At 37.5% G+C, this 27048-nt stretch overlaps 1 protein-coding gene across 23 annotated transcripts in view; it reads left to right on the top strand.

The window, feature by feature from the left end:
- CEP112 (centrosomal protein 112) overlaps positions 1 to 27048 on the top strand; it is a 535678-nt gene that overhangs the window by 135523 nt on the left and 373107 nt on the right. For all 23 annotated transcript variants that reach the window (XM_077972556.1, XM_077972553.1, XM_077972559.1 and 20 more), the window contains 4 exons: positions 6605 to 6759; positions 7373 to 7502; positions 8221 to 8313; positions 9058 to 9117. In XM_077972556.1, coding sequence (XP_077828682.1) covers positions 6605 to 6759; positions 7373 to 7502; positions 8221 to 8313; positions 9058 to 9117 — 438 coding nt within the window. The remainder of the gene's footprint in view (positions 1 to 6604; positions 6760 to 7372; positions 7503 to 8220; positions 8314 to 9057; positions 9118 to 27048) is intronic.

Here is a 27048-nt window from a genome sequence, read left to right as displayed (position 1 = left end):
CCTATAGTGAGGGTTCAGTGGTGGTTGCTGTCATTATATTCTTCATCATCAAAATATGTTGGTGGTCCATGAAGCCTTGGTTATTCAATTGGGCAAGAATTTTACATGTATGCACATTTAATGTGGTGTTAAGTTTTAGCCATTGTTTTCTCCTTTTATGGTGGTAAAAAACACACAGCGTGAGATCTACCCGCTTAACACATTTTTAAGGTTACAATGCAGTATTAGTAACTGTAGGCATGATATTGTATGGCATATCTCTAGAACTTTTTTTATCTTGAGTGACAAAAGCTCTGTACCCTTTGAGTAGCAACTTCCCATTTTCCATTCCGTCTAGCCCCTGGCAATCACCATTCTACTTTTTTATATGGGTTTGACTATTTCAGATATTTCCTGTAACTGGAATCATGCAGTATTTGTCCCTTTGTGACTACCTTATTCAATGCAGCGTAATGTCCTCAAGGTTCATCCAAGTTGTAACATAAAACAGGCTTTCCCATTTTAATGGCTGAATAATATTCCATTGCATGTATATACCACATTTTCTTTAGCTATGCATTCATTCATGGACATTTACATTGTTCAGGCTGCCCAGTGTGGATGTGTGTTTGGAGGCTGACTTTCCCTCGTCACACTTCAGGAGCTCACAGTTTTTCGGCTGTCTTGTGTTGTTTGCAGTGGCAAGCTGTTTTATTCAAAGGGTCTGTGAATTCTTTTGGTTTTCCTGGTATGTTTCTGTGTTGGTTCTTGGAGAAAAAGTTCACAATGTGAGTCTCTAGATGCTGTTCTGTCTGTCTAAGAGAGAGCTACATGTTAATCCTATCTCCTATTCACCATTTTCTCTGGTTAATGCTATGCGGTTTATACATCTTGGCTATAGTGAATAATTTTGCACGGGAGTACAAATATTTCTTTGACTGACTTCAGTTCTTTTGGATAAATAAGCAGAAGTGTGATTGCCAGATCATTTAATAGTTCTAGTTTTAAATATTTGAGGAACCTCCATACTGTTTTCCATAATGGTTATACCATTTTTCAATCTCACTGGCAGTGCACAAAGGTACCAGCTTCTCCACATCTTCACCAACAGTTGTTGTTTTCTGTTGGAACCTGCAGGTTTGTCAACAGGTGGAGACAAATAAGGATGGGCAAGTAGCATAGTCACAGAGGTACTCACTTGTCGGTACTTACAATACATGCATATCCTCAAAAAGTCTGGCCAGTAGTGCAAACCACAGCATTTAATAGGGCAATAAACACGAATCACGTCCTCTCATAGTTCTGCTCCTTGTGAATAGGTACAGTCCACGGGTTACCTATTTTAGTCACAAATCTCTTCCTTTCAGATCTGGTAATTTTTTTCATCATTTTAATAATTCCTTAATTAAAATTTCTAGTTAAGGCTGGGCATGGTGGCACATGCTTATAATCCTAGCACTTTGGGAGGCCTAGGTGGGCAGATCACTTGAGGTAAGGAGTTCAAGATCAGCCTAGCCAACGTGGTGAAACCCCATCTCTACTAAAAAAAAAAAAAAAAAAAATTTCAAGTTCACTTAATCACTGTTACTTTGTTCAGTGATGTACAGATAGCTGAGGTCACAATATTGCTTCAATGTCTATCATTTTCTTATCTTATTTGTTGGATATCTTTCTCTTTCATCTCTTTTTTTCTTTCTCTCATAAAAATAGTTTTATGCTTTTATCTGAGCATTTTTTCTCTCATCTCCACTGTATTTAATTATTCACATTGTAGAAAGAGGGCTGTCTGGTTTTTCTGGCTGACAGAAACCTTTTTTCTTTAGGCAAAGTCTGTGGATTTATTTATTTGTGTAATTCATCCCCCTTTGCCTTGGTTTATTTCTTTAGCAATTTGATATTTTCTAAAATTTTATGTTGTTCACATTTATTTTGGATTCATATAAAGAAAAAAGAAATAGATTTCCAGAAATTATTTTAAATATAGAAGGGAATATCTTTACCTTTATGTTGAATTTCTTGTATTTTATCTCTATTTTTTATAAAATATGCGAAAAACATTTTGACATATTCTATATTGGATAGATTTTTGTTATTTCCTCATTGTAACCCAGTTATAACCATATAAAATGCTAATATTTTCTGTAATATGGCCAGAAACCACTCCAGTTTTGAATATGGAAGGGACATTTTGGCATTTTAGCAATTATCCTGTTTTTATTTGTTAAGAATACAATAGTGCCTTGGTATATGCAGGTGATTGGTTCCAGGACCCCTGTGTATACCAAAATTGGCACATATTCAAGTCTTGCAATCGGCATTGTGGAGTCTGGATACAGGAAAAGCGGACCCTTCATGTAAGTGGGTTTCACATCCTGTGAATATTGTATTTTTGATCACCATTTAGTTGAAAAAATAATCTGTGTATAAGTGGAACCACACAGTTCAAACCTGTGTTGTTCAAGGTCAGCTGTTTTGATAATTGGCAAATGTTTATTGGATACCTACTACAAGCTAAGCAGTGTGCTAGAAAGAAACAGCAGATCTAGTGCAAATAAAGCAATGTCTTGGCTGTCTTGAGCTTATACTTTATTGTGGAAAACAAATAACAAAGAAAGAAAAAGCAGAAGAAAGGGTAAGAGGTCGGAGAAATATAGGCAGTAGAGATCTGGTTATTTAGGTAAAGTGGCTATGGAAAGATTCCTTCACAAGATGACGTTTAGGTGGAGAACTGAAAGAAGTGAGAAAGTGAGCTATGCAGGCCCGTGGAGGAAGATGCTTTAGGCAGAAAGAACAGTAAATGAAAAGGCTTTGAGGCTAGCTTGATGACTTTGAGAAACAGCATGGAGGCCCGTATGGCTGGAGTATAGTAAATGAGAGGGAGGGAGGTAGGAGATGAAATCAGAGGCCATGATAGTCACTTCTTATTCTGAGTGATAAGAGAAGCCATTGGAGGGTTTTGCAAAAGAGTGACATGTCTGATTAATGCTTTAAAAGGATAATTTCCTTGAAGTTTAATAATTTTACCTATGTCTTGGCATTCTTCATTCTGTGTGACTTTTACAGTTTACCCTTTCTATTTGTATATTATTTTCATGTATAGTTTTCTTGTAGTATATCATTTAGTACGTTTTCTTTTTCTACCATTTCTGTTCTTTAGGTACACCAACTAGGTAAATGCTGGACCTCCATTTTGTTTTTTTCTATGTTGGTTGTTTGCTCTTATAATTTTTACTTGCTCATAATGTCATTTCTTTCCCTTAATCTCATCCATAGATTGCTTTGTGCAAAAATGGTTTGCGTAGTTTTTTCATTCAGCATAATCTTTCTTGCTTCTTTTTCGTGCCAGATTATGTTGAAAGAAGCTACAGTTAGAACGTATACATCTGTTATTATTGAACCAGTTGTGTTATTTGCATGCCACTTAGTTTGTATAAGTGTTTTCTGATGACATTTTCTAGGATTTCCAGCCATGGGACCTCTTCCTCTGGACTATTCCTGTAATTATATTTGTTCTTCACTCAATTTTGTGGGATGTCTCATATATTTTGAGTCAGGAGAACACATGCCTTAATATGTTTTACAATTTCAATATATGGGGCACCTGCATGTCTATTTTCTGGTTTTTCCTCTGATTTTATTTCTTGGTATGCCTGTTATATTGTGATTATTTGCCAAACATTATGCACAGAAATATTAAAGGCTCTGGATGCTGTTATCTTCTTCCAGAGAGGCTCTTCTGTCTCTTCTGAGAGGCAGCTGGTGTAGAGACAGATCACTGGATCCATTCAGGGACTGAATTGACTCAAGGCTGAGTTGCAGTCTTTGTAATCTTTGGTATGCTTTTGACTAACTTTTGCTCCCAGTGGTAGTCCTCAACACAGGTCTCAACTGAAAGCCTGTGATATTAATAATACTAGGAGCTCTTCTCCTTGGACAATCTATTTTACTTCTAAGTACAGTGATACTGCAGAAAACTCTAGTGTGCTTTTCTGAGTTTTTTTTTTTTTTTTTTTTTTCCCACTTGGTTTCTTGGCTTCCTGCCCTGTAAATGCTAAGAATTTGACAAATTCGGCCAGGCGCAGTGGCTCATGCCTGTAGTGCCAGCACTTTGGGAGGCCAAGATGGGCAGATCATTTGAGGTCAGTAGTTCAAAACCAGCCTGGCCAACATGGTGAAACCCTACCTCTACTAAAAATACGAAAATTAGCCAAGTGTGGTGGTGTGCACCTGTAATTCCAACTCCTCAGGTGGCTGAGGCAGGAGAATCACTTGAACCTGGGAGGTGGAGGTTGCAGTGAGCCGAGATCCAGCCTGGACAGAGCATGACTCTGTCTCCAAAAAGAAAAAGACAAAGAAAAAGAAAAATAATTTGACAAATTCTCTTGAGGAGTAAACTGCTGGTGTGGTGCCCACTTCTCTGTGCATTGCTTTTCTGAGAGACCTTAGTTCCTCAAGTCCTGACTGCCTCGGCCACCATCTGCCCTTGTTTCCTTGCCCCATCCTCATCTTCTACCATTGGAAAATACTTCTAGTGTAAAAGCACCTCACAGGATGATGCCTCATCTCTATGAGGTTTCCAAGCTGCCTTAGAAGTTCTCAAGTGCTTTCGTACTAATTAAATCTTTCACTGGCCATGGTGGCACATGCCTGTAATTCTAGCACTTTGGGAGACCAAAATCGCATGAAGCCAGGGTTTGAGACCAGCCTGGCCAACATAGCAAGACCCCATCACTACCAAAAAAGATACAAAAATTAGACAGGTGTGGTGGCATGTACCTGTAGTCCCAGCTGCTCAGGAGGCTGAGGTCACCTGAGCCTGGGAGGTTGAGGCAGTAGTGAGCCAAGATCACACTATTGTATACCAGTCTGGGTGACAGAATGAGACCCTGTCTCAAAAAAAGAAAAGTCTGTCTGGGTTTTTCAGTTGTTACTATTGTTACTATTGAAAGTATGATCTGCTGCAAGCTACTCTTTTATAGCCAACTTACAACTTATTACAAACCCTGTAATATCCTCTTACAGGGTTTATTAGGATGGAATTTGCATTTCTATTTCTAGTTCATCTTGTCTGTTTTTGGTTTCTAAGAGAAGAAGGAATACAAATCATCTTTATTCCGCCATCTAAAACTGGAAAGCAAAGTATGTGTTCTTTATCTAAAGCAGAGGGATAATGAAGAGACAAAGTGAAAAAGATGCATGAAGAAGAAATCGGAACTTCTGATGTTTGTTAGTTTGGAATTGTATGCGTTTAAAGAATTTAATCTATAAACCACGCTTTTAAGTTAGATAAGTCATTTCCCTAGATTGGAAGCTGTTACACCAAAATTTAACTTGTATACCTATTTGGTTTTGTAATGAAGAATGGATGAAATGAAGAAAGGATGTCAGGGTTGTAATATTATTTAATGCTGAAACTGCATCTTTAAAATGGTTGTCTTAGAACAAGTGTAACACAATAATTGAGTGCAACATCATACTAACCTGTCGCTATTACTCAAAACTTATTAGAAGTTTAATTTTAAAACTGAAAATTAATTGTCCCTTCATCTAATGCTTGCTTACCCTAATTTTAGATAAAGTATCTAAAAGATGATAAATACCTTTATCCACGTTTTAAATTGCAGTTCTAGATAGGGGGAAATTCTAAATAAATATTAAATAATAGAGGAATGATTTAGTTGCGTGATAATCTTAATACTGTGGAAGAGTGGAGAAGTGCATTTTATAAACTGGCAAAGATGTTAAAAAATGAATAAAAATCTTGTGCACTAACACTACAACTAATTAAATGTTCCTATACACTTAAAAATATTTGTATCACTTATGTGAGCACCCTTGTGCTACAATTTTGGGGTTATGAATTTCCTTTAAAAATACTATTACATTACTTTTATAATTATAACACATTTCAAAAACTAAAATGAAAAGCAAAGAACACTGGTAAGTAGTCAGCTAATGGGTGTACGTATAAAGAAGTGTAGAGACTGAAACCTTCCTGAGGATAGGAACTTTGTCTTATTTACTGCTATGTATCTACATTCCTTTTTTTTTTTTTTTTTTGAGACGGAGTCTCGCTGTGTCACCCAGGCTGGAGCTGGAGTGCAGTGGCGCGATCTCGGCTCACTGCAAGCTCCGCCTCCCAGGTTCACGCCATTCTCCTGCCTCAGCCTCCTGAGTAGCTGGGACTACAGGTGCTCGCCACCACACCCGGCTAATTTTTTGTATTTTTAGTAGAGACGGGGTTTCACCGTGTTAGCCAGGATGGTCTCGATCTCCTGACCTTGTGATCCGCCCACCTTGGCCTCCCAAAGTGCTGGGATTACAGGCGTGAGCCACCACACCCAGCCTATCTACATTTTTGAATATTACCAGCCTCAGTAAATATTCATTACATGAACAAAAGGCTAAAAGTGTATAACTATGATGTTCTTATTTTTGTGGTAATAAGCATTATTTCTTTAAAGACTTGGTTAATTTCAAGGTTGATTTAATTTTTACTACCATGGTTTATGATCCATTTGTTTTATTTATTCTTATAGATTATACATTTTCCTCAAGCTTCTTACTGATACAAAAGTATTACAACTGAGTGAGAGACTTTCTTAACCATGACATGTTCTTTTAGAACCACATGATCAAAGAACTGGAGGCCCGTGTCCAGCAGCTGACTGGAGAAGCAGAGAACAGTAATTTACAGAGGCAGAAATTAATTCAAGAAAAAGCGGAACTTGAAAGATGTTACCAGATAACGTGTAGTGAATTACAAGAAGTAAAGGCAAGGTATTGTCTGAAATCAGATATCTATCAGGTGTAGCTATAAAGTGCTGATATTAACTGTATAAGTTATCTGCCAAAATTAATTACACCTTGTGCGTTTAGCCATGGGAAGTTCCTAAACTAAATACTGCTCTTTGCTGTGTGTTTGTTTGTTTATTTATTTAGAGACAGGGTCTCTATCTGTCACCCAGACTGGGGTGCAGTGGCGTGATCATGGCTCACTGTATCTCAAACTCGGGCTCACGCAATTCTCTCTCCTGATCCTCCCAAGTAGCCAGGACTGCTGGCATGCACCACCGTGCCTGCCTAATTGTTCTGTTTTTATTTTTATTTTTGTAAAGACAGGGTCTCACTCTGTTGCCCAGGCTGGTCTCAAAGTCTTTTTCTGAAGTGATCCTCTTGCCTTGGCCTCCTGAAGTGCTGAAATTTCAGGCATGAGTCACTGTACCTAACCTGTTTTTAACATAAGCAGAATGTTTAGAAGCAGTTGACAAAATGATGGATACTTATTTAATATACTGAATGGAAATGTATTTGGATTTAGCTGGTTAAAAACATTCATTTTAGAGATTGGTTTTAAATACATTGGAAGTCTATTTTATTCTCTTGTTTTTAGGCGTAACACACTGCATAAAGAGAAGGACCATCTTGTAAATGATTATGAGCAAAACATGAAACTGTTACAAACCAAATATGATGCTGATATAAACCTTCTAAAACAAGAACATGCTCTTTCAGCTTCTAAGGTATTATTTATGTTGGTAGATAATCCACGTGAAGTATTTATTCTCTCAGCCTAGAGCCATAGATAGCCAAGTAGAAATTATTTGGCATTTGAAATTAGTCTCTCTTTCACTTTATTCTTAAATTAACAGGAACTTCAGGAATTTTTATTGGTATTTAAAATGTTTAAAATTTAAATGTCTACTATATAGCACAACACAAATGTTTAATAAACTGAATTCTGCTATAAGCTAATCATTTTAAGTGCCAAAGTTTTAAAAGGAGGAAACAAATAAATTCCATTGCTTAGTTGTATGAATAATACATTTTATAGAGTAATTATATGCATTATTATTATTTTGAAATCTTGGTTCTGCTTTAGTTTTATAATTAACATTTTGAAGTTTTCTGTAAAGCTATTATTTTTATGTCAGTGTTACATTTCCATAACATTAAATATTATGTAGCATTTAATTTCTGTTTTTACTTTAAAATATTTTATTTTTATATCAGCATTACATTTTCATAATATTAAATACCCTGCTGCATTTAATTTATACTTTTACTTTAAAAGATTAATTTTTCTAGTATCTTTTAAAAACATTTTTCATTCAGATTTCTAGATAATTTTAATTCTGAACTTTCAGAGGTAAAAAAAAAAGGGACATTTTTTCAATCAGAAGGTGTAATATGGTACAAAAATCAATATTCTGCTTTTTATTCTTCTTAAAATCCTTCTAGGCATCTAGTATGATTGAAGAATTAGAACAGAATGTCTGTCAATTAAAACAGCAGTTACAGGAATCAGAACTTCAAAGAAAGCAACAACTAAGGGTGAGTCTTGTATTCCTACACAGAAGAACAATGGTCAAACACAGTTTTCTTGATTTAGATGTATAGTTGAGAGTCAATTAAAAAATAAAACTCAGAAATGCAGGTCGTCTTTTCTGATTCTTTTATCGCATTGTATAATTTTACATTTTATTTATCTTAATAGAGATTGATGCTAATGAGATGTAGAGAATAAAGTACAATATTTGAATTGGAATGATCTCTTTTGAGATTAGTTTTAAAAATAAATTTTATTTAAATGTATTGTTATTTTAGAATAATTTCCTTTTAAATTACCTGCCAATCTTCATAATTTCTCTCTTTCTTTCCCTCTTTCTTCTCGCCTCTCTCTCTCCCTCTGTCTCTCTCTTTTGCACCTTTTAGATCTTTTCTCTAGTGATCAGAAAATACCAAGGACTGTTATATGATGTAACTTCAAATTTATCATTTCTGTATTTATTGACTTAGTCATTTTTAAAGTAATCTCTTAATCTTAAGGGTCAGAAAGATTTTCTTATACTGTAAAACAAGTACTTCTGAGAATAGTAATATCTTCAGATGACTAAGATTTTATGCCTTGTAGTATAAAGCTACTCAAATTTCTGCCTGTAGGGCTTACTCAATAATATACAAAACTCTGAACTAAAGTTTGACATTAAGTAGATTGACTGATTTCATTAGGTTGCTAATTTTATTGACTCTAGTATAATTTAAAGTATAGTAAATATAAACATTTATCATTCACAGGATCAAGAAAATAAGTTTCAAATGGAGAAAAGTCATTTAAAACACACCTATGAAAAAAAGGTAATATGATTTATGGGAAGCTATAAAATATTTAAAATAGCAAATGAGGCATTAAGGCGGACTGATTTTTATAAAACCATACATTCTCACCTTTAAAGAATAACTTGTTTCTTTGTCTTTTTTTTTTTTTTTTTTTTTATACAGAGCCTTGCTCTGTCACCCAGGCTGGAGCAGTGGTGCAATCTCGGCTCAGTGTAGCTTCTGCCTCCCGGGTTCAAGGGATTCTCATGCCTCAGCCTCTTGAGGAGCTGGGACTACAGGTGTGCACCACCATGCCTGGCCAATTTTTGCGTTTTTAGTGGAGAGGGAGTTTCACCATTTTGGCCAGGTTGGTCTCAAATTCCCGGCCTCAAGTGATCCGCCCGTCTCAGCCTCCCAGAGTGCTGGGATTACAGGCATGAGCCGCCACACCCGGCCAAGAATAATTTGTTTCTAAGTTAATTTCAGCTAACCAGTAATTAAATTTTGCTTATTTATTTTTCCTGTTTATATAATAAACAACTGCTTCAGTTCAATTTTTAGTTATATCAACATTAAAACACTGCTTGCATGTTACATTTAATGAGTGAAGAGTACAGTTGGCCCTTCATATCCATGGATTTCACATCCGTGGATTCAATCAACCACGGATCAAAAATATTCAGGAAAAAAAATTACACAAAGGTTCAAAAACCATAACTTGGATTTGCCGTGTGTTAAGTACTATGTTGAATTCATGTGAATGAAGTGATGTGTAAACATTAGATTAGGTACTATGTAAGTTATTATGAGATGACTTAAAGTATATAGGAGAATGTGTGTAGGTTATATGCAAATACTACACCATTTTATAAAAGGGACTTGAGCATCCGTGGATTTTGGTATCCTCAGGGGACCCTGGCACCAATTCCCCATGGATGCTGGGGGACAACTATATTATTATCTTAACCTCTCATAATAACATGTTGAAATTATATTTTCTTTCTACCAGTTTAAAAATATACAATCGGTGGGATGTATTTGGTATTCTGTTGTGTCATACGTGCAACAAGAACTTTAAACATTTAACAAAGGAACCTAAAACAATGAAAGTACTGACTACTACTTGAAAAAGATTAGCAATTGTTCCTTGTTTATAGTACTATTTCAACTGATGTATGTGGATATCCCTCCTGTAATAACTAGGGGGTTATTGACACACTTAATACCTTCGGCAGTAAAGTGCCGAGTTTTATAGATTTATTTTTAAAATTTTTGTGTGAATTTGACAGGTACTAGCACAGTTTTTTTACATGGATATATTGCATAAGCATGAAGTCTGGACTTTTAGTGTAACCATTTCCCAAATAATGGACCCATTAGGTAATTTCTCATCCCTCGCCCCCTCCTAGCCTCCCACCCTTCCAAATCTTCGGTGTCTGTCATTCCACACTCTCCACAATCTATGTTCATGTGTACCCATTATATAGCTTCCACTTACAAATAAGAACATGTGGCATTTGACTTTCCTTTTCTGAGTTGTTTCATTTAAGATAATGTACATGCAAATGGTGTGTGTGTGTGTGTGGTCTATATATATCTATATGTGCGCGCGTGTGTGTGTGTGTGTGTGTGTGTGTATGCCACGTTTTCTTTATCCAGTCATCCATTTATCGACAGTTGATTCCATAGTTTGCTATTGTGAATAATGCTGTGAGAAACCTGTGAGTACTGATCTTTTCCTTTGGGTAGATACCCAGAAGTGGAATTGCTGGATCAGATTGTAGTTTTATTTCTAGTTCTCTGAGAAGTCTCTATACTGTTTTCCTTGGAGGTTATACTAATTTACATTCCCGCCAGCAGAGTGTTAGTGTTTCTTTTCTCTGCATCCTCACCAACATCTGTTATTTTTTGGCTTGTTAATAATAGCCATTCTGACTAGAATAAGATGGTATCTCATTGTGGTTTTAATATGCATTTCTCTAATGTTTAGTGATGTTAAGTATTTTTTCATAGGCCTGTTGGCCTTTTGTATGTCTTTTTTGAAAAAGGTCTACTCATGTCCTTTGCCTTCTTTATAATCGGTTATTAATTATTATTATTTTTATTTTGTTGCTGCTGCTGTTGTTTGTTCCTTGTAAATTCTGGATATCAGTCCCTGGGCTAGGTGCATAGTTTGCAAATATGTTCTCCTATTCTGCAGGTTGTCTTTTCACTCTATTGATTATTTACTTTGCTTTCTAGAAGCTTTTTTAAAAATTAAGTCCCATTTGTCTGTTTTTGTTGCTTGTGCTTTCGAGGTCTTAGTCATGAATTCTTTGATTAGACCAATGTCCAGAAGAGTTTTCCTAGGTTTCTTCTAGTATTTGTAAGGTTTCAAGTCCTACATTTAATTCTTTGATCCATCTTGAGTTGATTTTTATATATGGTGAGAGATAGGGATTCAATTTCATTCTTTTGCATATGGCAATTCAATTTACTGACCACCATTTATTGAAAAGGGTGTCCTTCCCCCAGTGTATGTTTTTGTTGACTTTGTCAAAGGTCATTTGGCTGTAGTTATGTGGTGGTGTTTCTGGGTTCTGTATTCTGTATTACCTAACAGAACACAGATCTATTTTTATGCCAGTTCCATGCTGTTTTGGTTACTATAACCTTGTAGTGTAAGTTGAGGTGAAATAATGTTATGCTTCCAGTGTTGTTCTTTTTGCTTTGGATTGCTTTGGCTAATATGGCTCTTTTTTAATGCTATATGAATTTGAGGATTGTTTTTTCTAAGTCTGAGAAAAATGATATTGATATTTTTGTAGGGATTGCATTGAATCTTAGATTGCTTTGTGCAGTATGGTCATTTTAACAATATTAATTCTTCAAATCCGTGAGCATGAGATGTTTTTCCATTTGTTTGTGTCATCTACAACTTCTTTCTTCAGTGTTTTGTAGTTTTGCCTCCTTTTACCTCTTTGGTTAAATATATTCTTAGTTTTTTTTTTTTTATAACTTTTGTAAATGGGATTGCTTCTTGATTTGGTTCTCAGCTTGTTTTTGATACTTAGAAATGCTACTGGTTTTTATACATTGATTTTGTATCCTAAAATTTACAGAATTCGGCTATAAAATCTAAGAGGTTTTTTTGGAGGGGAGAAATCTTTAGGGTTTTTTTTAGGTATAAGATCATATTATCAATAACTGATATAATTTGACTTCCTCTTTTTCTATTTGGATGGCTTTTATTTCTTTTTCTTGCTTGATTGCTCTGGCTAGGACTTCTAGTTCTATGTTGAATAGGCATGGTGAAAGTGAGCATCCTTGTCTTATTCCAGTTCTTATTGGGATTGCTTTCAACTTTTCCCTGTTTAGCGTGATGTTGTCTGTGGGTTTGCCACACAGATCCTTTATTATTTTGAAGTGTATTCCTTCTATGCCTAATTTGTTGAGGGTTTTTATCATTAGGGTATGGTCAATTTTATCAAATGCTTTTTCTGCATCTGTTGAGAAGGTCATATGGTTTTTGCATTAATTCAATTTATGTGATGAATCACATTTAATGATTTGCATATGTTGAATCATCCTTGCCTCCCTGGAATAAAACCCACTTGATTATGGTGTATTACGTTTTTGATGTGCTGTTGGACTTGATTTCTTAGTATTTTATTAAGGATTTTTGCATATATGTTCATCAGGGATATTGGTCTGTACTTTTTTTGTTGTTCAGGCTTTTAAAAATCAATTTTGTCAATCTTTATCTTTTAAGTAGAACATTCATTCCATTTGCATTCAAGGTTAATATTCATATGTGAGTTTTTTTTCTTGTTATAATGTTATCTAGTTGTTTCATAAATTCTTTGTTTCTTTTTTCTCTGTCTTTGTGGGTTGGTGTTTTGTCATGTCGCTATTTAATTTCTTTCTCTTCCTCCTTTGTGCAATTGCTTTGTAAGACCTGTAAGTTTATACGTAAATGTGTTTTTATGATGGTGAATACAGAGCTTTCATTTACATGTTTAGAACTCCTTTGAGCATTTATTATAGAACCAGCCTAATAGTGACAAATTCCCTCAGTATTTGCTTGTCTGGGAAATACCTTATATTTCTTCTGTTTATGAAGCTTATTGTGTCAGGATATAAAATTTGTGGTTGACAGTTTCTTTTTAAGCACTCTGAAGATAGGATCCCAATCTCTTCTGGTTTGTAAAAGGGTTCTGCTGAGAAGTCTGATTTTTTTTCTTTGTAAGTGACTAGATGCTTTTGTCTTGCTGAGTTTAGGATTTTTTCCTTCTTGTTGACTTTAGACAACATCTGATGACTATTTCTCATGGTGAATTGCATCTTGCAATATCTTTTTCTAGTGTTTGTTGCACTTCTTGTATGTGGACGTTTAAATCTCTTGCTAGACTACAGAAGTTTTTGTCAATTATTTCCTCAAATAGATTTTCTAAACTTTTTGCTTTTTGTTCTCTTTCAGGAATGCCAGTGATTTGTAACTTCAGTTGCTTTATGTAGTCCCATACTTCTCAAAGGCTTTGTTCATTCTTTTTAAATTTGTTTTTAGTTTATTTTTGTTTAACTGCATTAAGTCAAAAGTCTTGTCTTCATGTTCTGAGAATTTTCTTTTCTGCTTGGTCTAGTCAATTGTTGAAGCTTTCAGCTGTATTTTGTAATTTCTTAATTATTCATTTCCAGAAATTGTTTTTTCTAAGATATCTATCTCATTGGCAAGTTTTAAAAATTTATATCCTGAATTGATTTTGTGATGTCTTTGTGTTGGTTTTCAGAATATCTTTTATCTCATTGAATCTCTTTAAAATCAGTATTTTTAATTCTTTATCTGGCATTTCTTTTTTTCTTTTTTTTTTTTGAGGCAGAGTCTCGTTCTGTCGCCCAGGCTGGAGTGCAGTGGCACGATCTCAACTCACTGTAAGCTCCGCCTCCTGGGTTCATGCCATTCTCCTGCCTCAGTCTCCCGAGTAGCTGGGATTACGGGCGCCCGCCACCATGCCCAGCTAATTTTTTTGGTATTTTTAGTAGAAACGGGGTGTCACCATGTTAGCCAGGATGGTGTCGATCTCCTGACCTCGTGATCCACCCAAGTCAGCCTCCCAAAGTGCTGGGATTACAGGCATGAGCCGTTGTGCCTGGCCTTTATCTGGCATTTCAAAAATTTTATTTTGGTTAGGATCCATTGCTAGAAAATTACTGTGTTCCTTTGTGGGTACTATACTACCCTGCTTTTTCATACTTCTGGTATTATTATGGTGATTTATTCACATCTGGAGAAATAGTAACTTCTTATTTTTGAATTTCATTGAAATGTAACTTTTTTTTCTTGCGGATATAACTATGAAGTATGTTGAGTAGAGCTGTTTACTTCTGGATATGTTAAGTGTTAAGGCTTTGCATGATTTCCTTGGTTGTAAACAGGCTTAGTGTGGTGACTTTCTCAAATACTGGTTGTAGTAGTAGTGTACCTGGAAGGTAAGCGGGCTCATAGCCTCCTGAGAAGCCACAGTGGCATTGATGATTGTGGTAGCAAAGGGCATGGAATTCTTATGTTATTCCTAAGCACTGTGCATTTGTGTCAGCAGATTTACTATGGGGTTTGCAAGTCAGCCTCCAGACCAGTAGGTGGCACTTGCAGGTAAAAGCCAGTTGCTCTTGTAGGAATAAAGTTTATGCTTGATCTTTGTTAACCATGAGAGGTACTTCATTGCCCAGGCAATGGCTGGGCCATAGAATATTCAGTGGACTGGGTCATGTGCTCAGTCTCAGTGGAGGCCAAATCTGGGCAGAGCCGGACTGGGCAAGTCTGCATTCACACCTCCTAACAGTGGGCACAAGCACTCACCCTGACAGGGGTCTAGAGGCAGTCAGCATGTGACTGGAGATAAGGCTAGGCAAGAAACAGAGCAGCCACTGCTGCACCGAATTCTCTGCATGGGAAGTGATGGGTTTCCCACGTGCCTACTCCAGGTAATAGGGAGAGGGACCCACCTCTCACTCTTCAGACCTGAGGGAGCTCACATCCCTATTCCAAGTAAGGGAGCCAATTGGAACACTCAGAAACGTTACGTGCAGTTTTTTACTTTATTTTTCAAAGCTGCCTGTGGCCACAAAACCCGCTACCCAGGCAAAACCATGCCTTTTCAGCAACTCTCCTCCTATTTCAGTCTATGAAGGAGGGGCGTCCCAATTCTAGCACCCACAGCTGGATTGCACACCACACTTACCTCTAAGTTCTGGCTGTGAGAGCTCTTTGCCTGCTCCAGATCCAGCACTCCAAATCCTGGCCCAAGACTAATGCTGGTGCTGCCGCCACTGCTAGGTTTCAGGCCCACTCAGCTCGATATGAATTAGAATCAAGAATGGCATTGTCCTGTTGGGTCCCAGGTCTGAGACAATGCCTGGCGTACTTCCTGGTATTCCTTTTCACACTCTTCTGGCCTCTCTCCTAGTTATATCCAGGGCTTGGGAGGGACAGGGTGTTCCCCATGGCCTAGGTTGCACAGTTCCCCAATAGACAGGTAGATTACAGAGGGACATTCTCTTCCCCTCTCCTATATTGGAGCTTCACTCAGTTCTCAACCAGACCTAGCCACTGTCTCCCTGCTCATCTTCTCTTCCCCAGTATCTGAAGTTTTCTTTCACTTTCTGTTGATTTTTCATTCCCTTCTTGGACAAAATTCTTCCAAGTAGATAAGGCATGTTGGGAAGGCCTCTGGTCCACCATCTCGGGAAAAACAGAGTTCTATAGATTTCTGACTATGAAACTTAAGTTTCTAAATTGTTTTTTGGTATAAGATGTAGAAAGTAAAAGAGTAGTTAAATGGCAAAGGTTTTGTTGCTGCTTTTATCACTATCTGCTGTTTCAACATTTATCAAATCAACTTGTAACATACAAAATAATAGAAGATGAAAAAAGTTAACATTTATTTAGAATAAATACAAATTAAAAGTAAATATGGTTTATATCACAAAATGTTAAAGACGCTTTGTAGTACCACATCTTGTTTATCCATATAGTCACTCAGCAGATACCCATTAAATGGTTATATTGGGGAAGGTATTATATTAGGTACTGGGGTGTGGTTGAGGATGAATTAGACATAGATTCTGCCCTCCATGAGCTTCATGTATAGGAAGAAATCTGTTTCTGTCATTTGGAAAAGTGTTTCTAGTAACATGTATTGACCTGCACGTGTGCTTTTTAAAATCGTAATAGATTTCCTTATTGTTGCAGTTCTAATGCAGCTCAATACAAGATGTTAAGTATATTTCATATGAAATGGACATACTTTTTCATAATCCTTGCTTCCTGTATAAGGCATCAGTGTCTTCTGGGTGTACTTGTTAGTCCACTGTTCATTCTTTGGGCAGATCACTGGCTGTCCATCCATTAAGGAAGAGCTTCCTGGCTTCCTGCTCTGTTGCAGTCTGGTAAGCCGTCTTCCTGATATTCTGGTATGTATGTGCCTGTGAGACAGACAGGTTGTGGTGAGGAGAAAGAGATGCACTGGCTATTTGTAAAATAAGGTTTTCCTATCCCAGGCTTCATTACATCCTACTGAGGACTGTTACACACATAGAGATAGACCTAGAAAGGAAGTCTTTCTTCTTCCATTATCTTTTCTTGGGTATTTAGCTTCTAAGTAAACTAAGGTTTCTGCTATCAGTCTCCCTCCCTGGTGAATGTACACTAGAAAGTGAATATCAGAGCTCAGTTCATCCGTATCCAGTAGCCTGCTGACCATTCCTACTCTATTTCACTTCAAGGAGCAGACCTAAATCCTTTTTATTAGGTATCTTAACTACAGTGATTCCCTTTCCATGCGGTATCAATTGACCTTGCTTTTTAATAACATTACTTGTTAAAGTGTATTAGTTGTTTTCACTGTAAATAAGATTTGTTTAAAATAATAACAATCTTTAAAAGAAAAATAGCCATCGTTCCTATTGCATATGTTCCTAGCATTATTTACATTGGAAGAAAATGTTGTTCAGCATGCTACTTTTTATTTTACAATTAATTTCATAATCTCCCCCTTTTACATTGACATCTGTTTTTCTTTCTTTATTAAACCTGCTGTGATCTCAAGCCTTGAAGTTTTGATGTCTTACATCCCTCTTAGGGAATATCCTTTTTGATAGCTCAAAGACCTGACATAAATCTTCCGTAGCCCTGGACTGTGTAACTGTAGAACTAAATGGGATGTATAGGGTTTTTTGTTGTTGTTGTTAGTGTTACAGGTGTGCACATTCAATAACTTTCAGTATAAAACTTAGTTCTAAATATCTCTTTAGGAGGAGGAAATGCCATTGAATGACATTGTTCTCTTCTGCCTATGAGACAGCAGCAGGACAGGAGCATAGGATTCTAACTTGTCTTTGAGGTAAAAGAAACAGCATCAGATGCTGTCCCTAATTTAAGCACACACATATTATGTAATGGTCTTTATTGATCTCTAGTGGCTATTGCCTGCTCTTAAGATCTTTGAACATCAAACAAATAATAAGTAGTAAACTGAAATGTCATTGTTTGATGAAGTGTCCTCATCTGTTAAATCAGGAAATGGTTAGACTAAATTATTTTACTAGCAAGGAAACACCTGCCCCCTACAAATAACCTATTGCTTGTTTTCCAAACAGTTACCAGAGAGTAAAAGATGGTGCTGTTTACCTAGAGAAACATGCCAGACATATGTTAAGTACCTATGTTCTAAAATGTACTGAATTGAAATATCTACTTACAATCATTCTGATGGAACTGTTTAACAAATGAGATACGAAGTCTAATGGACTTCACAATCCTTAAAATACAGTTATTCCAATGCCTAGCAATCATGTGTACTTTGTAAAATCATGTTTAAAATAGTCACAGCTTTATATTTAACATATTGGATAGTGTTTTTGGACTACTACTGACATAATTTTTAAGAGTACGTGTACCTTTAGTGATGTTTTAAAATGTGAAATTGTGTAGTGAAAAGATTTACAGAAGTTATGCAACCTAATCCCCCATATTTTTCATATTGGGAAGCAGAGGTCATAGCAGTTAAGAGGCATTGCGGAGTTATTCAGCTAGTCAGTGTTTGGGTCAGTACCTCGTCTGTGCACTTTACTATGCTATGGTGTCTGCCACAGTATATCTAGTTTCTGATGTATAGCACAATCTCTTTCTTATTTACACAATATTCCTTTTGTGATTACCTAAATTCTTGGGATGCAAGGGAGCAAAAAAATATATTTAGTGAATATTCAATAAATGTGCTTATGGCTATTTAAGTCAATTATTTATAGCAAATTCTCATGTTTGAGAATATATTATGTATCCTTGACTATCTGGTTTGTGTTTTCATTATGTATCACTTTTAAATTCTTTTCTGGTATTAACAATTTATAGTGGGGAAAGGATTACAAGCAAATCATTTATTGCTTACTACCATTTGTACATTAAAAAGGAATGGTTGGCAATAGCATTATCTCCTTCTACATTGTTTGTTTCTTTTATGTACAAACAAAGATTTTTTTTTTTTTTTTTTTCTGAGACGGAGTCTTGCTCTGTTGCCCAGACTGGAGTGCAGTGGCACAATCTCAGCTCACTGCAACCTCTGCCTCCCGTGTTCAAGTCATTCTCCTGCCTCAGTCTCTCGAGTAGCTGGGATCACAGGCGTGTGCCACCACGCTCGGCTAATTTTTGTATTTTTAGTAGAGATGGGATTTCACCATGTTAGCCAGGATGGTCTCGATCTCCTGACCTCGTGATCCGTCTGCCTCAGCCTCCCAAAGTGCTGGGATTACAGGTGTGAGCCACCGTGCCCAGCACAAACAAGGATTTTTTTTTTTTTTTAAACCCACCAAAAGTATTGATCTCTTCTGTTTTGCCGAGATCCGTATGCAATGATTTCTCACTTTTCTGGTGTTTACTTATATCACCCACAACTATCTGGAATATAGGTAAAAACTAAAAATGCCATCCAAAAAGGCTCTTAAACAATACAGATATATTCAATTAAGAAAAAACAGATTTAAAACAATACTTATTGACTACTGGAGTATGCGCTAGATATTATCCTGCATCCTAGGGATATAAAAATGAGAAACAGTTTCTACCTTAAGAAACCCCCAGCTCAAAAGTATGGTCATTGGCATGTTGATGTTTACCTCAGAGGGGAGTCCCTCATTTTCCCACCCAGAGAATTTCATTCTAATAATTTTAGAAGCAATAAATTAGATCAAGGTGCTTGTGTTAGCACACTGACAAGTATCAAGAAATGGCAGCTAAAAACTTGTCAGAGGTGAAGATTCAACAATGAATGATAAAAAGCAGTTACAAAAAGTCAAAATGCTTAGCAATTCAGGTACTACTTTCTAAAAAGGTAGACAGACTAAGGGAATTACTGTGTTGTGGCACACTGTGATTTTGGGTGTTCATAATAACCTTGAGTTATTCAATCTGAGAAGGTAATAATAATGTTTCACATATACTGAGCATTTATTATGTTCCTCATATTGTTCTAAGGTCTTTACATCAAGTAATTTATTAACTTATCACAATTCTTTGATATACTCATTGTTATCCCAATTTTTCAGAGGAGCCAACTGAGGCAAGGAATGTTATGTGGTTTGTGAAGGAACAGGGAGACAAATCCATGCCATCTGATTGTGAGCTTGGACTCATAATCAGTGTGCAATTTTAGAGATAGATTTTTCTCAAAAAGTTAATTTTTTGAAGCTTCCCATTTAAAGGGATAAATCTCAATTGTGCTTTTATGCAGGCAGTTCTGAGTCCCAGAAAAAAAAAAAAATCAGCAGTAGAGGGGAAACTACTGGTACATGGTACATTGGAGGCACAGTGCCAATGTGCAAAATACCTATTGACTTGTCAGCAGCTCTGATAGCAGTTCCTTGTTGGTTTCCCATGTGACGTATCATTTTAGACTACCAGTGAAGCAGGCTGTGGCTTGAGGAGAAACGTGCCTCCTCAGTAGAGCAGCGTAACCTAGTGCAAACCCTCCTGGGAATTGGTTTTAGCTGTATCTCTGCGAGGGAGACCACACTTAGAGACCCGTAATAGATGCACAGTTACAGCCTCTATAGTTTTTGTCAAGCAGCAAACTGAATGGTGTTCTGAATGTCAAGCACCAAATCTGAGTGGTGTATGGTGTTCAAGAATGAGGAGGAGAACAGAACCAAAATGGAGTCTGTGGGAAAGTATTGTAGAAGAAAGGAATGAGAGCATTATACAGAAGATTCAGAGGAAGGAGTTTCTCCTGAAAATGTATTACTCCAGAAGAAAATGTTTAAAAATTCACCAGTAGCATACAAGAAGATATGATATCTATGAAGGAGGAACAGATACCATAAGGAAAGAAAGGGATGAAGTGAAAATTGTCATAAGGAAATCGTAAGGAAACCAAAAGTACAATAGCAGACTTAAGATCACATAGGAGCTGGTTGGGTTAGGTCAGATTTTGTAAAGAATTAAATCAGCGATATGAAGGCAAGGCATAATGACCTTTCAGACTGCAAAAGAAAGGGACGAAGAATCAAAAATTTTGAGGAAGGTGATATTAAGGCAGAAAATATAAAACCAGTATACAACAACTGGTATTTCTGAAGGAAGGCTTAGAATAAAGTAACACAGAAATAACTAAAGATATGAGAAAACTTTTCAGAAGGTCTGTGTATGTAATTTTAAAGATTCCACTCTTTATCAGCTAAAAATCAATACAAGAAGATTTTTTAAAATGTTTGAATTACAGTATAAAGAGAATGATTTTTATAAATGTCCAGACCAGGGGAAAGGGAAAGCAAAGATTAGGTGACTTTAGTCTTCTTATTTGCAAACCTAAATGTCATAAAACAATAGAGAAACTAACATATGCTGTGTTTTAGGCCAAAATGTTGTGACCTAAGAATCTTGTACCCATATGCATAAAGGCAGCAGAATGACAGTATTGAATGTGCAAAGCCTCAAAAGATGTAGCACTTGGATATTCTTTTTGAAAAATAAAATTACCGGATGATGGACTTTAATCAACCTAAGGATAAACAAAAAATCAAATCAAACAAAAAAATTACTCAAGAATGAAAAAGTACTGGTGAATGCCAAAATTAAATAGAGATGAATTTAAATATTTATTGTGTACCACAATATAAACAATGGAAATGTCAGAAGAGAATCTTGAAAAAGAAGGTATGTAAAGTTAAAACAATTTAAAACCACTATCTGCCTCAGCATCTCGAGATGATATACAAGAAAACCAAAATGGCTAGGAGAGGGAGAAGTAAACATATGCCAAGCGATTATTTTAACAGGGCATAGGTATTAATTTTTAACTTGCTGAATATTAGAGGGATGTAGATTAAAAATAATTGTGAAATATTTATGACATCATTGGTGTAGTTAAAATCTGTTTCCAAAGACAATGTCCTTGACAAAATACTAGCAAACCAAATTCAACAGCACATCAAATGATCAGGCACCATGACCAAGTGGGTTTATTGTTGGGATGCAAGGATTGCTCAAGATAGGTGAATCAATAAATGTGAGAAAGGATGGCTGACTAGATGCAGCTAGGAAGAATGTCTGCCCCCACGGTGTAGGACATTGGGAAGACTGGCGCATTCCAAGCCAATCTTCAGAGGGAAGGTATTGAGAGTGGACAGTGGGAGGACAGAGACACTGGACTGAAAGGGGAGGAAGCTGGGAACCCTGCATGGGGCTGCCATGCACTGGGTCTTCTTCCTGGCTCCTAATGACTCCTGGGGAATGGGTGAGTTGAGTAGGCAAGGAGCGAGCTGCTCTTGCCTTGGACCTCTGGAATCCTGCAGCAGAAGACCCCATGACTCCCACACTTGAGCTGGCAGAGAGAGTTGCTTAGAGAGACGGTTGGGGCAGGACTCCAGCCTGTACGGAGCCCAGAGAGTTTTGATGCGGGAATGTCTGCAGGGGAGCGTGGCTGGGGTCGCCTATTCCCTAAGGCTGGCCATGTTCCTCTGGGAGACTCTAGCCTTAAAAAGTTGTTGAACCTGAACAGAGCAGATGGGGCCAGTCTTACCTGAACTTTCCCATCTGCTGGCCTCTCCTAGGGCCATAGCCTGGCTTTGCCTGCTTACAGTGCAGTCTTCAGATGCCCAACCAGGATGCCACCCCAGGGTCCTCATCATAGCTCCTGTGCTGGCAGACTGTGCCAGATTGTCAGAGAGCTCCTGCAGAGTGGCCCCCACTGACATGCACCGGCCTACTTACACTCTCCCTCTACTGCAGCCTCCCCCATGCTGTTTACCAGCAAGCACTCACCCATGGCCATCCCGCTATTGCCATATCGACACATGTGTGCGTGGGTGAACCTTGCCCTTCCATGCTGGTGTGGTGATGTGCGTGCACCCCACTGTGCCATTGCTGCCAGCGTGAATGCACCTGTCCCCCACGTGCTGCTGTGTTGCAGTGCTGCCATTTTTGGCATGAAAGCACTCAGGGAGTCCAGTGGCCCTGTCTCCCACCACCATTGCCACCAGTGTGAATATGCACAAGGAGTTTGCCAGCCCCACCCTAGCCAGAAACCCACTGCTATGCCAATGCTGCCACCAGTGTGAATGCACACACAGATGCCAGTGACCCCTCCCCTCCATGGTGCCACTGCTGCCACTGTGAATGTGCATATAGAGGCTGGCAGTCACTGGTCTGCCAGTGCCCCACCCCAGCTGACAAGGGTGAAACCTGCTGTACTACCACTGCTGCTGGCAGATGCAAACAAGCATGAATCACATTGCCACTGCCTGATGAAGCACTTTGGCTGGCACCACTCATTGAAGTGTTGTGGCCATCAGACCAGGAACACTTTGGCCCATTTAACACAGCAGGTTCCCAACTTTGAGGGACCAGAGAGCAAAGCCAGTGACCCGATACCAGCCCCTCAGAGTTAAAGTATACAGTGTGGGAGTATTGAGCTGAACCTTGGCCCCCTCAAAATCTACTAGAAATGAAGCCAGTTGATGGACCCCACCTTCCAGTTGATGGAAGCCACAAACCCCCAAAGACATCAGTGGAGATAAAAGCAAAAAACAAAACAACGCAACCATCCAAAGGGCAGCAACTTCAAAGGTTGAAGGGACATGAGCCCACACAGATGAGAAAGAACCAGAGCAAGAACTCTGGCAACTCAAAAAGCCAGAGTGTCTTCTTACCTCCAGACACCTGCAGTAGTTCCCCAGCAATGGTTCTTAACCAGGCTGAAATGACAGAAGTAGAATTTAGAATATGAACAGGAATGAAGATGATTGAGATTCAGGCGAATGTTGAAACCCAGTCCAAGGATTATAAGGCATACAATAAAATGATATAGGATCTGAAATATGAAAATGCCTTTTTAACAAATAACCAAACTTACCTGATAGAGCTGGACAATTCACTTCACGAATTTCAGAATACAATCACAAGTGCTAACAGTAGAATCAACCAAGCTGAGGAAAGAATCTCAGAACTTGAAGAATGGCTATCTGAAATAACTAGTTATCCATTCTGGATATACAAAGTGGCAAAGATTTACAATCAACAGAGTGAAGAAGCAAACTACAGAATGGGAGAAAATATTTGCAAACATTTATCTGATAAGGGACTAATATCCTAAATGTATAAGGAATTAAAACAACTTTATAGCAAAAACACAAATAACATGATGTTTAAAAAATGGGCCAAGGACCTGAATAGACACTTTTCCAAAGAAGATATACAAATAACAGGTATATGAAAAATTCTAGACATCATTAATCATCAAGGAAAGGCAAATCAAAACTACAATGAAATATTACCTCATACTTGTTAGAATGGCTTTTGCTAACACACACATATACACGCGCACACACACACAGACACACACACATACCCCAAAGGGATAACAAGTGTTGGCCAGGATGTGGAGGAAAGAGAGCTTCTGTACTCTGGTGGTGGGAATGTCATTATGGCAAACAGTATGGAAGTACCTCAAAAAATTAAAAACAGCACTACCATATCATTCAGCAATTTCCACTTCTGGGTTTATATCCAAAGGAAATGAAATCAGTATGTTTAAGAGATACCTCCATTCCTATGTTCATTGCAGCACTATTCACAAGAGCCAAAATACAGAATCAAGCTAAGTATTTGTCTATGGGTGAATGGAATTGACCTAAGTGTTCATCTGTGGATGGAAGAAACTGTGGTATATATACACAGTGGAATAGTACGCAGCCTTAAAAAAGAAAATCCTGTCATTTGTAATAACATGGAAGGTCCTGGAGGACAAGTACTGCATCATCTCACTTATACGTGAAATCTGAAGTAACAATCAAACTCCTAGAATCAGATAATAGAATGGTGGTTACTAGGGGCTGGGTGGGGAGGGATGTCAGAGAATGGGTAGATGCTGTTGAAAGGGTACAGAGTTTTAGTTTAGTCTGGTCACAGTGGCTCATGAGTATAATCCCAGCACTTTTGGATGCCAAGAGAGGTTCACTTGAGGGCAGGCATTTTATACCAGACTGGGCAACATAGTGAGACCCTGATTCTAAAAAAATATTATCCAGATGTGGTGGTACATGCCTGTAGTCCTAGCTACCTGGGGGGCTGATGTGGGAGGATCACTTGAGCTCAGCAGTTTGAGGTTACAGTGAGCTATCATTGTGCCACTGTACTCCAGCCTGGGTGGCAGTGAGACCCTGTCTCAAAAAAACAAAAAAGTTTTAGACAGGAGGAATAAGTATCTGGAGATATAACATGATTATTATTATTAATAATAATCTGTAGTATAATTGAAAATTGCTGAGAACAAACTTTAAATGTTCTCATCACAAAAATAAGTCTATATATGATATGATGACTATGTGAATTAGCTTGATTTAATATTTCTACAATGTGTACATGTATCAAAACTTCACGCATATCATATGTATATACAATTTGTCATTTGTCAATTAAAATAAATTTTAAAAACACCGTGTTGTATACCTCAAAAGTGTATATATTTTTTGCCAATTATATGGCAATAAAGCTGGAAAAGCCATTTTCTGTCTCTATGTATCAATCTGTCAGAACATGGAGGAGTTGGGGATAGTAACAAAATGCCATGTATAAAAAGTAACATAAAAAATTAGGAAACAGGAAAAAATGGCATAAATAATAATATTTTAGTGCTAGCAATAAATCTAAGAACATCCTCTATTAAAAGAAGAAAGTGTATGATTTGGGCTGAATTCAGCTTGCAGGAGAACTTGACTAACAAAGAACGATTAAAGCAAAAGGATAGGTAAATATGTGTAAGTAAACACCAGTGTAAGATAACATTTCACTTACTAGTTTCTCCGTTTAACTTTCTTCTGAATTGTCCTTCCCCCAACCTTTTACTTGAATACATTTACTTTTCTCTGTGTGTTTTTCCTAAGCTGCTGGGTGATTTTTCACTTAAGATTTTATTTTTTACTGATATAAAAACATGTTTCCAGGATCTTTGCATTAGGTTGTATCTGAATTTCATTTTGAGGTTTTAGTTTTTGACTCTCCACGTTAAAAAGACTAGTTTTGCATTGAAATGGTGCTTTTGGTGCTTTAGTAATGTTTGTACTCCAGTGTAGTGTGCTTACTGTGTGCCAAACACTGTTATGCATATTAGGGATCCAAAATAATAATTTGAGACTTGAACATGTTAAAAACTTGAACAACAGACTTCTTTTTCCCCCATGTAAAATAAAATAAATGTAATGGCAAAAGTTTGCAAGGCAAGTTGGTCTTTCTCTTTCTCATAAGACAAATAGTCTTTATGAGATACTTTAAATTTACCATTTAAAATATGGGGGAGAGTGGCTACTGGTTTCTAACTCTCTTGCTTTTTCTTCTCTGCCTCTTGGTGTATTCTTAGTTTTGAGATTATCATCATAGCAGCCCATAGAAGCTTTTCGATATTATCTTGGAAAATTTCCTGTCTACCTTTACTTTCTTTTAGTTTATAAGCAAACTGATTTTATTAATGTATTTATTTACTAAAACACTGAGAGAAGAAATCCAAAAGAATTTTAAAAAGAAGAGGTTAAAGATAGGGTTGAGTTAAATAGGTCTCTATTTAAACTGATATAAATAGCTAACTACAGGTATTTTTGGCTAGCCCTGATTCAGTCTGATACGGTTTGTCGCAGTGTATTTGTGTTTTGTTGTTGCTCTTGTCATTTCTCTCTTGAACCTATTGGCCACTCGTTTCCCTTTCTGCCTCACCTTGCTTACCAGCAGGTCTGGAGTGGGTATTTCGCCCCACCAAGTAACTCGAGCTTTCCTGCCTCCCCTCCCAGCTGGGCTCTGCATCCTCAGTTGCCATGTATGTGGAGCCATGGCTGCTGTTTCATTCCTTCCTTTTCGTCCACTGTACCAAAGTTTCCCTTTTATATTTTAAGATCCGTATAATGTCCACATTGGTTGTGTTTATCTGCATATGGATATGAAGAGCTTTTTGTGAAGACAGATTTTTTTTTTTTTTTTTTGAGATGGAGTCTTACTCTGTTGCCCAGGCTGGACTGCAGTGGTGCGATCTTGGCTCACTGCAACCTCTGTCTCCCAGGTTCAAGCGATTCTCCTTCCTCAGCCTCCTGATTAGGTGGGATTACAGGCATGCACCACCACGCCAGGCTAATTTTTGTATTTTTAGTACAGACAGGGTTTCATCATGTTGGTCAGGCTGGTCTCGAACTCCTGACCTTGTGATCTGCCTGCCTCAGCCTCCCAAAGTGCTGGGATTACAGGCATGAGCCACTGTGCCCGGCTGAAGACAAATTTTCATTTAGCGCTTGTTATTGATGCTGCCATCTCATTTACTCGAATGATCCACATTTGGGAAAGAGGTAGACATGGTGGGTGGGGAGGGATGGCAGTTTCCTTCCAAACTCAGTAAATGGTTATACAAATTATTCCCAGCTGTGGAAGAGAAGACCATTTCATCATAAACATTATGTGTT

This window comes from Macaca mulatta, chromosome 16, assembly GCF_049350105.2.
Source record: "Macaca mulatta isolate MMU2019108-1 chromosome 16, T2T-MMU8v2.0, whole genome shotgun sequence".
Classification (NCBI taxonomy): Eukaryota; Metazoa; Chordata; class Mammalia; order Primates; family Cercopithecidae; genus Macaca; species Macaca mulatta.
The sequence above is the reverse complement of the archived record's forward strand: the minus strand, read 5'-3'. Positions and strand labels throughout refer to the sequence as shown.